The sequence below is a fragment of the Vulpes vulpes genome, chromosome 1, assembly GCF_048418805.1.
Source record: "Vulpes vulpes isolate BD-2025 chromosome 1, VulVul3, whole genome shotgun sequence".
NCBI lineage: Eukaryota > Metazoa > Chordata > Mammalia > Carnivora > Canidae > Vulpes > Vulpes vulpes.
Window position 1 is genome coordinate 76,571,417 of NC_132780.1, and position 18,052 is coordinate 76,589,468.

Below are 18,052 nucleotides of genomic sequence, written 5' to 3' on the forward strand. Positions count from 1 at the left end.
TATTTGGATTCTATTTTCATTTCCTTTTCCTCTCTCTCTCTCTCTCTCTCTCTCTGCTGCTCTCTGCAGGCTTGGAAATGGGTTTTAGGCCCTGTGGTCTTATATGCGTGTGAAAGAATAATTAGGTTTTGGCGGTTTCAACAAGAAGTTGTCATTACCAAGGTATGCATGTAGCTTTATGTCTGAATAAAAGCCTGAGTGTAGATGAAAATTTTTTATTAGCCCAAGTTTTTAATTTGCCATTTTTATTGCAGAACTGTCTGTAATTTAAAGGCCCATCTTCTGTTCTAATAATTGCTTATATCCCGAGCGTCTTTTAGTGTGACTAATTTTACTGAAGACAGGGATCAGGGCTCCAGACTGGTACACAGAATTCTGGTAAAGGTTATGGTGCAGCCCAGGAATCATCTGTTTTTCTCTTTATTTTGGTTTCTCACTGGGATGCTGAGCGGGGGGGTGGCTGGGGGTGGGCATGGTGACTGAGTAAGCTTGATGCTGCTCTTGGTAACTTCTAGCACAATCACTTCCTTCAGCACATAAAGACAGGGATTTTGCAAATGAATAAATAATAGACACGCATTTTCAAGGGCACATACTCCCACTTGGGGCTACTGAGCAGAAGCCAGGGAAAGGTCAACCTCAAGTTCAGAGATCGAGGGAGAGCTCGAGGGGAGGGACTACATGGAGCCCCTCCTAGTGAATGAGGGCTCTGGGGAGTCTTTTCCAAACTTGCAGCCCTCCTCACAGCTCTCTAATTTTACTGCATGCCAGAGGAAGATGTGAGTAGCTAGACCAGGAAAACAGGTCCAGGAAACAGAAAAATACCAAATACCCTGCCCCTGGTGTTTTAAATGTCCAAGAAGAAATGCTCCGCTAACCACATCTATACTGCTAATATATTATTAACAGAATACTCTATCTCCTTAACTGTCCTCATGAAAGCAGATGCATAGAAATTGCTTCATATTTCTGTTTTAAGCTATTTCCGTGTTGCTGCTTTTAAGTTAAGCACCAAAGGATATCAGGCTATGTCAAAAGCCAGACAGTAAAACTTCTGGAAATACACTAGAGCTGTTACTAGGGAGACCATTTAACAGCAGAATCTGAACAAATATCAGTAGGGAGATGGGAAACAGAACTAATGATTAAAACGCTGTAAGATTCTCTCCTGAATGGAAAAATACTGTCACAGGATCTAGGTATTTGCTTTTGCTCTCTTCCACCCCCTGCCACAAAAGAAGACACATGGGCCTAGAAAGATTTTTTTTTCAGGAAACTAGATGGAAATCGTAGAAGGGAAATTAGTTCTTCCCTTTGGATAAGCAGCACGTGGCAAGGCGCTTAAAAAAAGCCATGAGTCTTTGCCTGCTACTTCCCTACACCTAAAAGTTAGAGCCTGAGCAGGACAGTGCATGAGACCTGACTAAAACGAAACAAAACGAAACATTTCACAGTGAATTTGAAGATTGTTTTCCACTTAGAATGAAAAAATAACAGGGCTAATCAACCAGAGATTGAGAAAAGACACAGATCGTTGAAAACGGTAACGCACTTGGGCCCACATTTTTAAACCACAGAGAGAGTTCAGTGAGTATTTTAAGAACCCTAAGCATCATTAAGTGCAATGTCTGATAGGCTAGCTCCTATTCTCTTGGTCCTGGTTAACTGTGCTAGTGAGAGCTTGGCCATTTGACGCATTAAGTCACATGTCAGACACCACATGGCACCTGGGTGCAGCTACCCCAATTTCAGATGGCACTCTGAAGGAGATAAACTTCATGCTTGCTGGAGTTGCCAGGCCAGATATAAAAGGGATGGCAGAGATCCTTGGAAGGTCATAGCAAATAGCATATCGTATGCAAATTATTTTTTTAAAAAGCTGATTTTAAAATTTAAAAACCTCTGATGGAACCAAAGCCATCGTCTTCTTCCTTAACCTGAGAAAAAAGACAAACGACTCTCTTGCTCTGATGTAGGTGGTGAGCCATCCGTCTGGAGTTCTAGAACTTCACATGAAAAAGAGGAACTTTAAAATGGCACCGGGGCAATATGTCCTGGTACAATGCCCATCCATATCGTGGCTGGAATGGCACCCCTTCACCCTCACCTCCGCCCCTCAGGAAGACTTCTTCAGTTTGCACATCCGGGTAGCCGGAGACTGGACAGAAGCTTTATGGAAGGCCTTTGGTGCAGAGGGACAAGCCCTGAAGGAACCCTGGAGCCTGCCAAGGTTGGAGTCCATTTCTTTTTTACAGAGAAGCTAGAATAGTATAACGAATAAGGCATTTTAGGGCATCAACATGCCTACCAAATCCAGCAATATCTTTATTCTAGATGGCAAGTTTTAATCCATTTTTTTTAATTTAAGGACCTAAATTTAAGGATTAAAAGTCTAATTTAGTAGATTTCCAGTAGAAGCAAGTACATTTCTTGGAAACACACACACACACACACACACACACACACACAAATGTTCAACAAAGGCAGGCAGTGATCCAGGAGGAAGGAGCATTTTGCTTTCTCAGCTCCAAAACAACACTTGGCTAATTATATGCAGCCTGCGATGAGTAAGACAGCCCTGTGAACTTTTTGCTGTTGCAGTCTGAGGTCTTTATATTTGTCATTTTGGTTTTCCTAAGGACGATGCGTTACAGTCAGAGTGAGGCTGGCAGGCCCCATCCACTGGAGAAAGAGCTAAACGATTACAGATTGAAGCTCAGAGGATGACAAAATGACCTCATGGTCCAGAAAGTTGTGCCATTCAATCAGTCAGTGCTGCCTGTGTGTGTGCAACAAGTATTCTTAACCTCCACCGTATGCCAGGAATACAGAGATGGCAAAACACTGCCTCCACTCTCTAGAACTTCGAGAGGCCAAACAGAATCAGCATCAACCTACACGCAGATACAATTTTGCTGCAAGGTCCATGTGTAGAGAGTTGTTCTGGGAAGGAGGGAGGAGCACCTGTGACATCTGTATTCGATTCCTAGGGTTGTGGTCACAAAGGAACACGGACTGGGTGGCCTGTAACAGCAGAAATGTCTTTTCTCACAGTTCTGGAGACTCCCGGGGCTGAATCTAAACCACAGCAGGGCCATGCTCCATGTGAAACCTTAAGGGGAGAATCTTGCCCTGACTCTTCCTCACTTCCGGGGATTTGCCAGCAATCTGGGACATTCCTTGGCTTGCACCTGCTGAGCAGTCCAGTTACTGTCTTTGTCATCACATGGTATTCTCGCCTCTTGCATCTGTGTCTCTGAGGCCTCTTCTCATAAATCCTGGTCATATTGGGTTAAGAGCCCACCTGCCTCCTGTTTGACCACATCTTAACTTGATTAATTATGCCCACAACAATTCTATTTCCAAATAAGGTCACACTCTAAGCTACTGGGGTTAGGACTTCAACATAGCAACTGGGGGACACAATTCAATCCACGACAACATCCTGTTCAGACAAGCCTGGGCACAGGACAGATGTCCCAGTGTAAATTGCCGCTCTTTGACTCCCTTTAGCAATGGCTTTAAACAATGGCTTATAGTTGTTTCCCCCCTCTTACAGCAGGATTACCCAATAAGCAGGCCAGACCCATGTTTAAGGCCCCAGGAAAATACACACAAAAAGTGTTGAGGAAAGTATTTTGAAAGAATTTGACATTTCAAAGAAAGCATCAAGAGATTCCTTTTTCTGCTATCCTTGGAAGGTGTCAGGAACCACCATGCAGCAGCCGTTGCTATAAGAAATTGGTGGTAAACACTTTCAGGACATGCTGAGAATGGGACTTCTTGAGGGCAGGGCATTGCCCGTCCTCCTATTTATGTCCAGTGCCTAGAACGGTGTCTGTCACATATTACATACAGAGTAAATATCTAATAAATAAATTAATGAATACCTGGACCCAGTATGGGTGCTTTAGCTCATTTTTTAAAAAATTTATTTATTTATTCATGAGAGACACAGAAAGAAAGGTAGAGACATAGGCAGAGAGAGAAGCAGGGTCCTGCATGGAGCCCGATGCAGGACTCAATCCCAGAACTCTGGGATCACGACCTGAGCCAAAGGCAAATATTCAACCACTGAGCCACCCAGGTGCCCGTTAACTCATTTATTTTAACAAATATTTACAGGTAGCAAACTAGGCATGAGAATAAATGTAAGGCACAGAATCTAATCAGCTTATTGTCCCTCTTTCCTCCCTCCTGTAGGACACTGAACTGTAACTTTGTAGCCCTGGGCTTGGTTGTGTTCAGTGGCTAGGAAGAGTCACATGCCTTCATTTCAAACACTGGAACTAAAAAGTAGAGTGATAACAAACCAAATGTAAGTGTCATGTCTTCAGATCAGGCCCCAAGTCAGATGACAACCCCTGACTACTACTCCACTTAAGACTTTCTCTTTTTAGTCATGGAAAGGAAGCACTGTAACAGAATTCTAAGATTCAGAATGCAGTGCAAATGCTTAAAATCAGGAATAAAATTAGACACATACACATCACTGTGCTCCTTCTGGCATGGCCAAGATCAATACTTTCATCCCGTTGCTAGCCTGGTCTCTACTCTTAGTGTATACAGTTATCTGGTCTACCAACCAACCTTGCCTTTCACAAACCAGCTAGCATTTCAGTCAATACCCCCATGAGAACTTGGTACATGTTTCTCAGTAGTCAATTTGCTTTCTATCTTTGGGGTGCCTTCAGCTCACAACCTGACATGATACACCCTCTCCCCTACCTTCAGGACTTCCTGGGCTCCCCTGCCTCACCTCCTACTCCCTCCTTGAATTCAGCCCTTCTTCCAGCCTCCTTGTCTTTCTCCTACAGCAAGAACTCTCCCAAGCACCTTTACCAGTGCTGTTCCCTCCACAGGGAACACTCTTTCCCAGATCTCTGCTAGGCTGCTCCCTTACCTCTCCCAGGTTTTTGCTCAATTGTCTCCTAGGGAGGTCTTTCCTTTCTGCCTCATTTGAAACAATGACCCTCACCCGACTCTCAGTAATCCCTTTGCCCCATGTTCTACTTTATTTTTCCACGTAGTACTTATCATCACCATACCTACCTACCTACCTGTTCCTTTATCTGTTTACCATGTATCCTCCCACTCTAGAATGGAATTTCCATAAGAAAAGGGACATTATCCATGTGGTTCATTTTGTTGCCTTTAGTGTCTAGAATAGGCTCTCTTAGTTGGTAATAAATATCAAATGAATAAAAATGAGTTGTTGGAAATAGTGCAGTTTCCCTTCATTTGTTAAATTCATTTGACCTCTGCCTCTGTACATGTGTAGGCATATGTATTAACAGTAAAACAAAAAAAAAAAAAAACCTACAATTTGTTCAAGACTTCAATATATGAAGAATCAAAATTTTATTGGACTTCCCTGGATCATTTTATCTCTTAACGTTTTGATTTTGAATTAAATCAAACACATGGGAGCAAACATTATAATTTTCCACTGTTTTGTACCCAGAAAGGATTCAAACCAGCCCCAGGAAAAAGTGGCACCTGGGTGGCTCAATCAGTTAAGCACCCAACTCTTGATTTCAGCTCACGTCATGATCTCAGCGTCATGGGATCAAGCCCCATGTGGGCCTTCACACTCAGCAGGGAATCTGCTTGAGGATTCCCTCTCTCCCTCTTCTTCTGCCCCCCCCCTCAAATGAATAAATCTAAAAAATATTTTTTAATAAAAAAATAAAAGATTTTGCTTTGTGAGGTAAAATGGAGGAATTTCTCAGAGTTGATGCTAGAGTTTTCAGTGATTTAACCTGCTGCCCAGAGCTAAGGACACCAACATCCAACAGCCTGGATTTAAAGCTCAGTTTTGAGTGTGATCTTAGAGAATGTATGTAACCCTATGGCTCAGTTTCCTCACCTATAAAATAAAGATGATAATAATAGTATGTAAGACTGTTTAGGATTCAAGGTGACGGTCCTTATCAAGCCCTCCACATATTGCATAGTAAAAAAGGTTAGTTACTATTATGAGCAAACTAAGAAAGGTCACCTACTGCAGAGATGTCAGTGAAAGTGATGATCGACAGGAAGACCATGTAGGCAAGCAAAGGCAGTGGGTTCAGACAGTCCAGGTTGGAGGTCCATGAGGTAGATGGGTGTGACTCTAAGCAAAAAGGAACCCCACAGTGTGAATGCTGGAAAGGTTAATCATTCTCTAAGCTGCATCATTAAACTCTGTGTCCAAATCAAAGAGGAAGTGAACTAGAGAGTTCACTAGATAAACTAGATAAACAAGAATTTGTGCAAAGGAAGCCAATTCAGGATTGCGAGAGGTCTCGAGAAATGGAGACATTTTTGTCCAAGGAAGAACAATCAGGGTGTCATGATAGCTGCAATCAACCACTTAAAGGCCTGAGACGAGAAAGGGAAGAGACCCGGTATGTGCTTCTCAGGAAGGCAAGTGGAGTGAGTTGTCAGAAGACAGATTTCAGTGAGACATGAGAAAAACTATCTCCTGCTTTGAACTGTCCCTACACAGAACAAGGTGCACTGCAATTTAACATCAGAACAGGTTGAGGAAAGAGGATTACTATATTAGCAGGGAAGTTGGATGAAATATTTTCTCCTGCCTTTTCCAGCTTACATCCTCAATTCTAATTATGTGGAAATGGGTTTATTATGTATTTCTGTAGGATTATATGACAAAATTCTTCTTTGGGTTTCATTGTTATCTTTTCAAATCAGTGTCAAATAAATCCCAAATACAACTAATTATAAAAACAATTAACAGTAAGACATTTTAATCCTTGGACACTTTCATTTTTTTCTCTCTCGATCCCCCTTATCTAATTATTTATAAACTAATCTACAGTGGGCTGAGATACTAACCCTTTCTGGTTAATGACCTTTTATTTTTATTCTTCCATTTCCATATATCAATATGTAATAAAGCCTTATTAATTAAGATTAACTTGAGGAGAGTTAATTTGAATTATTAGGAGGTCTGGCATATGGAATATTTAAAAATAAAACCCAATTGAACTTTCATGAACACATAGTAAGCCCAAATGGGCCAACCTCCGGTGCCTTCAACAGATATCCCTTAGGGAATGGTTATGAATAACTTAAAGCCTTTTAATTAGCATATCTTTGTTCATATGTAAATGTGTGCTTTTGGAATAGTTGAGGTTATTTAATACATTCTGCTGACTGAAATATTTTAAACATTCCCTTTACAATTTATTCAACAAATTGTTATTGAACAGCTCCATGCCAGAGAGTACGCATGGCACTGGGATGCTGAGGGGAGCAAAGACAGACCTAGCTCCTCCCTCCAGAGAATTTGTGGTCCAGTAATCGAGACAGATGCAAATCAAATCATGCACACACGCCCATGCATTGTATAAAATTACAAATGTGACGAGGACTATGGAGGGAGGGTACATGGGCTATAAATTAAATGAGGAGATCTAGCTGACTCTAAGGAGGTCCATGAAGTTTCCCTAGGGAAATGATGATTGGGATAAGACCTAATGAAAGGGTAACTGTTAACCAAGTCCAGGGATATGGGAGGAATTGAGACAGAGTATTCTCTGGTTACTTGGATTGTCACATGCAAAGGCCCCAGGACAGAAGGGAGGTACTCTGTATTTTAGGAAATAAAAGAAAAGCCAGTGTGGAGAACTGGTGTTGTGAAATGGAGTAGAATCCAGGGGCCCCTCTATTCTGGATCACATGAAAGACCGTCATATTTATTCAATAAATATGCTTCATCCTTACAAAGAAAAATTTGCTAAGCAAAGATAAAATCTCAGTGCCATTCCTTGCAAAAACCCAGATTTTGCCTTCACAAAAAAAAAAAAATAACAAGTTTTGGAAATTCCACATAACTGACAAATTATCTCCAAATTATTGTTATTCCAAATGAATGGCTTCTATTAGATTAAATTTATATGAATATACGAAGATGTGAGACTGAATAGGTAAAAATAAAGAAGAACATTAGCAACAGGACGGGGAAGCCTTCTAAACCACCTTCTGCTTCTTTTTTATTTTTTATGATTTTTTTTTAAATTTATTCATGAGACACAGAGAGAGAGAGAGAGAGAGAGAGAGGCAGAGACACAGGCAGAGGGAGAAGCAGGCTCCATGCAGGGAGCCCAGCGTGGGACTCGATCCTAGGACCCCAGGATCACATCTTGGGCGGAAGGCGGTGCTAAACCACTGAGCCACCCAGGCTGCCCCCACCTTCTGCTTCTACTTTATGCCTCTGATGGCAGCTGCAGAAAAGGAAGGGAAGGGAAAAGGAAGGAAGGAGAGGGGATGGGAGGAGAGGGGATGGGAAGGGAAGGGAAGGGAAGGGAAGGGAAGGGAAGGGAAGGGAAGGGGAGGGGAGGGGAGGGGAGGGGAGGGGAGGGGAGGGGAGGGGAGGGGAGGGGAGGGGAGGGGAGGGGAGGGGAGGGAAAGGAAGGAAAAGCTCTCTTCTACCAGGCTTCATGATGCCTGGAGCCAAAACAAGCTTCTAAGAACTATAAAAAGAGCTTCCCATGGGAAGAGGTATGAGCTCAAGCCAGAGAAGCCTGGCTTTGTCCTTCCACAAATGGCCCCTGGACCAGCCTGTCTAGCCATCCTCATCCCTATGAGACAGGCCTCCACTTCCTTATGCTAAGTCCAGGCTCTCCAAACAGGGCAACCTCAAGCACAGTTCTGAACACATCCTATAAGAAGCGGTTGAGGATGGCTTTGTTTTCAAGAGCAGAGCGTTCTGGATGTCACAGAGCTGCACTTTGTGATTGCAGGCTGGCCGTGGACGGGCCATTTGGAACCACCCTGACGGACGTATTTCACTATCCAGTGAGCGTGTGCATCGCTGCAGGAATAGGGGTCACTCCCTTCGCCTCTCTTCTGAAATCCATATGGTACAAATGTGAGTCACAAACCCAGCTGAAGCTGAGCAAGGTATGGAAAAAACCGTTAGCTCACACTTACATGGATTAAAAGGTTCAACATCCTTCTATCTATCATCTGCCAATTCTTGGGGAGGATTTTAATTAACTATGAGGGATAAACTCAAGGATCCTTAACTATACTTATGTTCTTAAAAATCTCCATTCGGTATTACATTTATGAGAAGGGTTATGTCTAATCTTGTTAAAGATGACAAGACATAAATTTTATTGCTTCATTGCCATTACAGGACATGTAATTGCTCATGTCAGTAAAATATGGACAGGCAGCAAATGGCTTTGTGACTGGGCTACAGTTAGTGATATTAACAGACGGCCTTTCCCTTAGTCTCTTTCGCCTGATACTATGGCTGCAGGCGTGCAGTTCAGCATCCTCCTTTCATGGACTCAGGATCTTAACAAGAAGCAAAAATGCCACAGTTGGGATTCAGTGGCCTGCTTACTTGGTGTTGCCAAGCTCTGAGTCTCTTTTGACATTTCTTGTCTGTTCTCTGACAAGATGCCTCCATAGTTGCCTTCCATCCTTTGTCCTACGTGAAGATGGTCCATACTTTAACCCTCTGAGGACCAGCAGCAGACACTCGAGCAGCAGGAGAAAGGAAGCTGTGTTAATACCAAGTGGTGTCAAATCGGGAGGACTCAGGGTGTCAAGCAAGCCTGGTTCTGGGCCTGATCCTACCATGTTTCCAATTCACACTTTGGCTCCAGTTCCCTCATCTAGCAAAGGAATTCGGTTGATTAGATTAGCATGTCTAACGTGAGTCAGATATGAACATTAGTCATGTGTCCACTAAAGAGAGTTCAGTGGTTGAAAGGACTTAAGCTACTACAAATCCTATTCTAGAAGATTCATATCATCTATTAGCCTATTAAATAAGTCCTGTAGAAGAGAACCTCTTTCAGTTTTGTTTCACTCATCCTTCCCAAGCTTAGTTAGTCATGGAACCTTCTGCCCCTAACATTTATTAAGGAATAGCATCCTTTGAAGCACCCAGGGCAATACCAGAAGGTCTCTAAAGTTGAGGCTTTTCTAACTAAGAAATAAGAGAAAAATCAACTGTCATTTCATGCGTTTCCAAGTGACAGGTGCTTGACATACATTCTCTCATTTGATCATTATAATTCCCAACAACCTTATAAAGTAGATAGTAGCAAGCCTTTTCTCACATAAAAAAAAAACTGAAGCTTAGAGAAACCAAAGTGACTGCCCTAAAAATACATGGGTAATAAAAGGCAGAATGAAGATTCAAACTTAGATCCATCTGGCTCTTTCCATGACATAACCAACATATGGTAGATATGACTGCCACCATTGTATTGTAGGCAGAGGGATGCCTGGCCAGATAATCTGCCTTAGCCTGATTCCACCCTCACTAGAAGCATCGCCTTGAGTGACTCAGATCACCTCTCTGAGCTGGATTTCCTGCTCTGCGCAATGGAGAAATGAGTCCGTATCCAGCAGGGAGTTTTAAGACAAATAAATAATGTGATGTGTAAATAACGTAATGTAAATGTGTATAAAATGATATCAAAGTTAATTATAGCTGCCAAAGATGTAGATAGAGTTCTAGTACTACTGCTACGAATAGCTTAGATTCATCAAACCATGGCTACTGAAAGCAGGCAGGAAGTTAGCCATTTGACACATACTATCTCACATCATCTTTTTAAGGAACTCACCATTTTTATTCCCATTTACAGATGAGAAAACTGAAGTTGATCACAAAGCTTATAGGAATGATAGAGTTATATTATCAAATTGTCATAATTGCTCTTTCGGTTAGGTAACATTCTCAATTTACTACTGAGGAACCCAAAGCACAGAGAGCTAATAAAGAGATAAATAGTAGAATGAGAGTCTGAATCCAGACTCTTTGAATCCACACTCATCTTCTTTCTTCTATACCACAATAAGTTCAACAAAATGTCTTAGTCCATTTGGGCTGCTGTATCATGGTGACATAGACTTGGATCACTTATAAACAACAGAAATGGATTTCTCACAGTTCAAATGCTAAGAAGTCCAAGATCTATGACTGGCTGACTTGGTGTCTGATGCGAGCTTGCTTCCTGGTTTATAGGCAACAGTCTTCTGGCTCTAATTTCCCATAGCAGAAGGGGATGAGCTCTTTGTAGTCTTTCTTTTCTTTTCTTTTCTTTTCTTTTCTTTTCTTTTCTTTTCTTTTCTTTTCTTTTCTTTCTTTCTTTCTTTCTTTCTTTCTTTCTTTCTTTCTTTCTTTCTTTCTTTTTGGCAGCAAGAGTCAAATTTGTTTACTTACAGTTTGCAACTCAATGAGGAAAAAGTAGATACAGAAGTCTAGAGGTCTAGAGTCTTTTTCATAAGGGCACTAATTCCATTCTGAATTGTGTGAACAAATCACCTCCCAAATACCCCACTTCCAGATATTATCGCACTGGGGATTAGGTTTCAAAATATGAGTTTGGGGAGACACAGACGTTCAGTCAATAGGACAAAACAAGCAACAACTCTTTTATCTATTCAGACCCCATGACAGTGCTTTGTTATGGTTTATGGATGACTTCTCAATCCCCTGTAGGCTTTTTCTTTCCTCTCACTGTCTACCAAGTAAAACCCATCCACAGAAGCAGCTTCTTGCTTCATAGTTTTCACAACATTGGAGGTCACGTTATATTTCACATGGAGATGTGTGATGGATTGCGTGTCTCACTTTCATTCAGTTATTTTCTCAGTGAATATCTATTAAGCACCTACTACATGCCAGGCCCTTTGACACTGACATGACAAGCCCCTCACTCTCCTCACACCAGACTTACAACTCCTCACCCTTCTCTCAATATCTATTATCCTTACGCTTTTATATCATGTTCACAAAGGATTTCATTTCCCCTAATATATTCTAAGCTCCTTGAGTATGACTACTTTGGGTGTCTTTATAATGAGATACACACACACACACACACACACACACACTATAATTTTTGAGTAAATCAATGAGTAAATAAATATCTACATGCCAAAATGAACAAATGGCTTCTATGTAATTTTTTTATAAAATTCTAGATTATTAAGATTAATCCATTTTTATTTAACCAAAAAGACTGTTTGTTCAGTAATTTTATGATTCAAGTAATATGTTCCAATTATTTTACTACAAATAGGAAAAATTCTTGTAAGAAGCCACAACATCTCAGGGTCTATACAGAAACCCACAAAATCCTAATACCACCTCCTCCCTCACTATTTTATTGTTATTTCTGGACTCTGTTTATGGGGTTTCTCAAGGCTGTTTCAGTGGGAGGGTTAAGCAGTTACCACAAAACTATAAAACCAGGACATTGATCTGTATCCCCCCAAAAAATCAGAAACCAAGGAATTGGAAATTAAAAAAAAAAAACAATGTTTTTATAACTTACGGAAACTGAGGGTAATATTGGGGCGATGTTCCACTAAAAATGAAGGTCAGAATAATGGTATCTGGGAGAAAGAAAACTAAAAGCATAGAATCACAAAATAACTTGAGAAGTCATAAACTCCCAGCTCTGCATATGACCGTGAAAGTCAGCATCTGTACTTAGGCTGGGAAGTGTTTTATTCAAAGTCACCCAATCGGTTAGCCACTAAGTCAGGATGGAAGCATGCATTTCCAATTTCCATGTCAGGCCTTTTCTATGCAAAAAATGAGATTTCATGCTATTGAGAATTGTTGCTGAAAATTCCACTTGAGACCCACCTGCTTCAAGTCTGCATGCAAGAGAAAAAGTTTAAGAAGCTTTTCTGTTTTAAAGCCACTTTGTATTTGTTTGAGTACAGCTATCATTAGGCTTATGTAACTAATATTTGTCAGGGCCGCCTACATGTGTTTGAGATATAAATACTCTTTCCACGAAACTGTCAGCATCTATATAATTTTTAAAGTGCAGGAGAGCACAGCAGTACATATTTATCTAACAATGTCTTCACAATTATAGATCTGGGCTATAGTTTTCAGATTGTTCTCTTCTGTAATAAGCAAAAGGGGAAATGCAGCATAGGGGTCCAGAGCTGGAAATTTAAGTCTAAAGAGTTAACTGCAATTAGGTGGGATTTTCTCTCTGTATAAGAGACCATTTGGCATAAAAGTGTACATTCTTATATACTAGCCTGATGTTGCAAGTCTACAATAAAAAAACCACCTGCAAAGTTTTCTTAGTTGCTACCATTGCAAACTATATCTCTTTACCCTTCTCCTCTGCCATATTATTCTAGAACATTTCTAAAATGCAGGAGAATAGCCAATAGGATGCCTGCTGCTTCTCTGGGATCATGTGTAGCACTTTCTATTTGAAGCTGGTGTTTTAAAATTTCTTTCTAACGATCTTTTATTTTTAAAGATGGTAGGGAGGAGGGGATGAAACGGTTAGAAGGAAATTTCCCAAGAAGGCAAAGTAAAAATAAGTAGAATGATGGCTTGCTGGGGGAAAAAAAGTGGGGAAAAGCTGTAATATGTGAAAAGGGTATTTTCAACACACGAGTAAGAGCCAAACTTCACTTAGTTGAACACAGATGAGCACACACCGCTCCTTTGGGATGAGGGAAGGAGGCGTGAGTGGTTGAGGCGTCTCTGTGATCCAACTCAAAGGACACTGAGTGCTGGGGGTGCAAATGCCCCATCGTGATGAACATCCTCCAACGCCTGCCTAACGGGATGATTAATTCCACATCACACTCAATTTGTGAAAAGAGCTCTTGAAAAAAATTAGGACAGTTTGCTTGTGCAAACTGTCAAAATGATGAATGAAATAGGTGTGTACAAATGGGGAGGGGGAGATGGCAGGGACAAATATATTGGCTTATACATTTTAGTTCCCCTAATGTCACAGCCGTGTAGACAGGGCTGAGAGAATGGCCAACTGAAAGATTTGGTTCCTTTTCCTCACCGCATATGTAATCTTTAGACTATAATAAGATAGATTATAGAAAAACCGAGATAATTGCATTTCTTCATAAATTGTCTTCCTTCATCACCTCAATAATACATAACCATGATAATGGGTATTTATAGTGTGTCCCATGCAAGATGGCCTTGGGTCCTTAACCTAATATAATAAACAGATAATTCAAATAAAAAGACAGCTCAGGCCAGTGGGAACAAGGCAAAGAGGCCAAGAAAGGCAAAAATCCATACCCTACTTAAATATATTAATAAAACAAAGGAGGGCCTGCTCTCTTTTCTAATGAATGAAAAATGCACTTAATTTAATCTGTTTAGTTTGAGAAATTATTTGCTTTCCCTTTCCCTCACACTGGAGCTCTGGCTATTCCTAGAATTGATCATCTCTCTGCTAACCACTGACAGTGTTGTAATAAATTGAACTGGGGTACATGAAGTCACATGTGCCCCTCCCCCAGAAGACACCTGTGCCTCCCATCTTTCACTGGACACTGAAGTCAAAAGACTTCAGTCCCCCATCAGGCCTCACCATTGCCCTGTGGGGAAGTAACCAGTATTAATAGTTTTAATATTTGGGCTTATTAGCCACACAAGGAATACCAGACTATAAAGTCCTTGTAAAAGATTCAAATAAAATACTCAGTCAAAAAAATCTTCCATTAGCCTTTCTCCCCAAACTAACCACCACTACTACCTTACTCCCTAAGGGTTCACCATTGAACAGTGGAGCATGTCTCATTCCATCCCTTCTCCACATATTTGCACCCATGCACATATACGGTGTGTGGTGTGTTACTTTATATACAAATAAGTAGAGATGTGGTTGGAGAGAAAGAGATACACTTTGTTTTGTTTTTGTTGCCCTTCATAATATCGCTTAGAGCATCTTTGGTGTCAATACCTATCTATGGACTTCATTTTATTTACTGTTTTCAGAGTATTCCAAAGTATAGATATCTCACAATTGATGTAGTGATTTTATTATTAATGAACATTTTGGTTGTCCAACAAGTCTTATTAACTATAATTAAAACAAACTGAGGCACAAATGATGTTGGCCCTCACTCACAGGGCAGAGCAGTAGTACGGCCATGAAATAATTAACTTTAAAGAACTTTTAAAGAAAAAGTCTTCAGGGGCACCTGGGTGGCTCAGTGGTTGAGTATCTGCCTTCAGCTCAGTGCATTATCCCAGGGTCCTGGGATTGAGTCCCATATCAGGCTCCCTGCAAGAAGCCCGCTTCTTCGTCTGCCTGTGTCTCTGCCTATGTGTCTCTCCTGAATAAATAAATAAAATCTTAAAAAAAGAAAGAAAGAAAGAAAGAAAAAGACTTCAGAGACTAAAATGATTTACAAAGACTGGTCTCAGTCTGATAATGGTTAACCAGAAAAACTACTTAATAATTATATTTTCCTTAAAAATGGGACATGGAAGCCACATTAAGGAAGTTTCTCAATAAGAAGAAATAGTTGCTCCAAAATTTGTTTGTTATTATATTCGTTCAGGAAGACCTTTGCAATAACAACAAAATAAAAACCAGGACAATAATAGCCACCATTTATTGAGGATATTAAACGTTTATTTATATTTTCTAATCAGTCACAGTCTTTGTCTTTTTAGGGAGAAGAATTCTCTTTTTTTCTCTCTTTTTTTTGAAAATGGCCACAATTCCCTCAGTGGAAAGTCTCCATCACCCTATTTGTTTGAAGGTTTTGTCAGCTCTGAATTATTTTGTACAGTATGGATATCTTAGCATATAGCATATAGTTCAGGCTGCTATAACAGAAATACTATAGACTGGGTGGCTTAAACAACAAATGTGTATCTGTCCACAGTTCTTGAAGCTAGAAGTCTGAGATAAGGGAGCCAGCATGGTTGGGTTCTGATGAGGCCTCTCTTTCTGGCTTGCAGATGGCCACCTTCTGGCTGTGTCCTCACATGACAGAGATAGAGAGATCCTGGTCTCTTCCTCTTCTCAGAAGGACACTAATCCCATCATCAGAGGCCCCATTCTCATGACCTCATCTAAATCTAACCACCTTTCAAAGGTCCCACTTCCAAATACCATCACATTGGGTCATTGGGTTTCAACATATAAACCTGGAGATGATAACAAACATTCAGTTCATAACTGTGGGGAACAGAAGGTGCTGTCCAGAAGAAAGCAGTCACAGTGCAACTCCACTGGCCTTCTTCTGGGTAGAGGCATTGGTCAAGGTCAACGTCAACCTTGGCACCCTATAAAATGGCACACACAGAGCCTGGTGTGCACTTTGCTAATGAAGGGATTCCTCTGTCAGGACTACATCCTTATGATCAATGCTGAGGTTCCCAGATTTTAGAGATAAAGTTGAGCTTCACCTCTTCTCGATGATCACCACCTGTATGATTCACAAGTGCCCTGTGGGAACACAGATCCCCAAGTAAGGCAAATGATTCCCTTTGCTGTCTCTAATATAAACATGTAGTATTCATTCTGTAAGCTCCTCCAAACGACAGCAAAGAGAGAAGTAATCACAACAAACAGCTCTGAGCACTTAATGCTTGTGTCACACATTGTGCCAGATGCTTCCATGAACCGTTTCTTTCATCCTCACCATAATCTCATAAGTTGTTGTTTTGGAGGGTTGTTTTGTTTGTTTATACACATGGTAATCTAGGTTCAAGTTAAAAAAAAACCTGCCCCCAGTTACCCAGCCTTAAAATTTGAAGCTAGGAGTCTAGGACAGGTTAGAAGTCTCAGGGCCTCACAGTGTTTAATTACTGTCCCACAGTGTGTCATAAAACTGTGTCCTCACATAAAATTTCCGTCTTTGGAGAGGTCCTGGGCCATAAATAAATAGACATATAAATGAATAAATTTTGTCCCCATTCCATCTTCAGGAAATTTATTTGGGATCTATAGAAATATAGATTATATTTGTGGTTATGTCCTCCGCCTGTGTTTGGGGATGCCTATCCAGGCCATGAGACAGGGAGTATCTGTGGATAGAGTAGTAGCTATTCTTATTTCATTTTCTGAAATCATTTCTCAAAAAGTAGCACAAGTCCATTCCCTTCTGGCCCCAGATCAACCTAACCTGGTCCAAGTACAAGTCTGCAGAATTCTTAGAGAGAAGCCCAGCTGCAGGGAGCATAGGGATGAAGTGGTGCTCACAGAGATCACAGCACTGCATGTTGCCCAGACCCACATCCTCAGTGGCTGAGGTTGGTTATGGTGGCCCCTGCCGGGAACAATGTGACACGAAGGCCTGAGACAGGCCATATGCACAGAGAACTCCCCTAAAACCATTGTACACTCCTGGAGTGGTCTCCAGAAGCATCTGGGAATCCGTTTTGTCTACAGAAATGTGTGAGATGAGTTCTGTAAAAGCAGGAACTTTGTTGCTATGAAAGTTCAGAACTTTCATCTCTTTACTGAGGATGACTCTTTGTTTAACAAAACTTTTCTTTTAAAAGTAACCTTAAGAAAAAAAAAGTAACCTTAAGTATTGGGGGCCTCTGCTATCAGCTGCAGAACCCTGGAAGCCAAGCTTGAGACAGGTAACTGATTTCAGGGCTTTTTGTTTTGGGAGGCTGAGGAAGGGTAAGTGTTGGGAAGATCACAGAGGGGTAGCCTGTTGTTTGGGATATTTGTTCTACCGGTGACCAGGTCCTTGCTACTGGACGAAATGCAGAAGTAGAACTGCCCTGTCCCTTCACAGTGAGTGTCCCTCACCGTTAGAAGGATGAAAGAGAGTCAAAGTAAATAGCCTTTTTCTCTGTTCAAAGTCTCTTTTCTTCTTTTTCTGCCTGAAGCACTTCTGAGCCTATTCAGTTTTTCTTCATTGCCTCTTGCACCAAAGCTGCCCAGTGTCACCTATAAGTCAATTACAGAGGGAAAAACACACAAAGCCATTACAAGGAAGTAAAAAGTATAAAAGGCTTGGCAAGCCCTAAGAACGCTGACACACTGCTAAGCCACAAGAAAGCAAGGACAGGCATGATTTCTATTTGAAAGGATAAGGGTCAGTGTGAGCAGGAAGCTAAGATGTGGGCATTTTTCAAGTAAGGATGATTGAGACGGGATTTGAAATTGACAAGTTTTTTTAAAAAGTAAATGGGGTATTTTTCCTACATGAATGTATTTTAAGCATGTTCCTTAAGGAATGGAAATAAAAGAAAATAAATCAATGGTGTTTGTTCTAATCCAAATGCCACCATCAATGTTCCTAGGTGAAA

The 18,052-nt window shown here is 41.0% G+C and overlaps 1 protein-coding gene and 1 long non-coding RNA gene across 2 annotated transcripts in view; one reads left to right on the forward strand and one right to left on the reverse strand.

Moving 5' to 3' along the window:
• Positions 1-6,102, reverse strand: part of LOC112935132 (uncharacterized) — a 94,795-nt gene extending 88,693 nt beyond the window's left edge. The window contains exon 1 of the long non-coding RNA XR_003238119.2: positions 6,006-6,102. This is a non-coding gene — a long non-coding RNA (uncharacterized lncRNA). The remainder of the gene's footprint in view (positions 1-6,005) is intronic.
• NOX3 (NADPH oxidase 3) overlaps positions 1-18,052 on the forward strand; it is a 59,385-nt gene that overhangs the window by 22,104 nt on the left and 19,229 nt on the right. Inside the window, exons 8-10 of the mRNA XM_026018733.2 lie at positions 70-162; positions 1,977-2,230; positions 8,751-8,910. Coding sequence (XP_025874518.1) covers positions 70-162; positions 1,977-2,230; positions 8,751-8,910 — 507 coding nt within the window. The remainder of the gene's footprint in view (positions 1-69; positions 163-1,976; positions 2,231-8,750; positions 8,911-18,052) is intronic.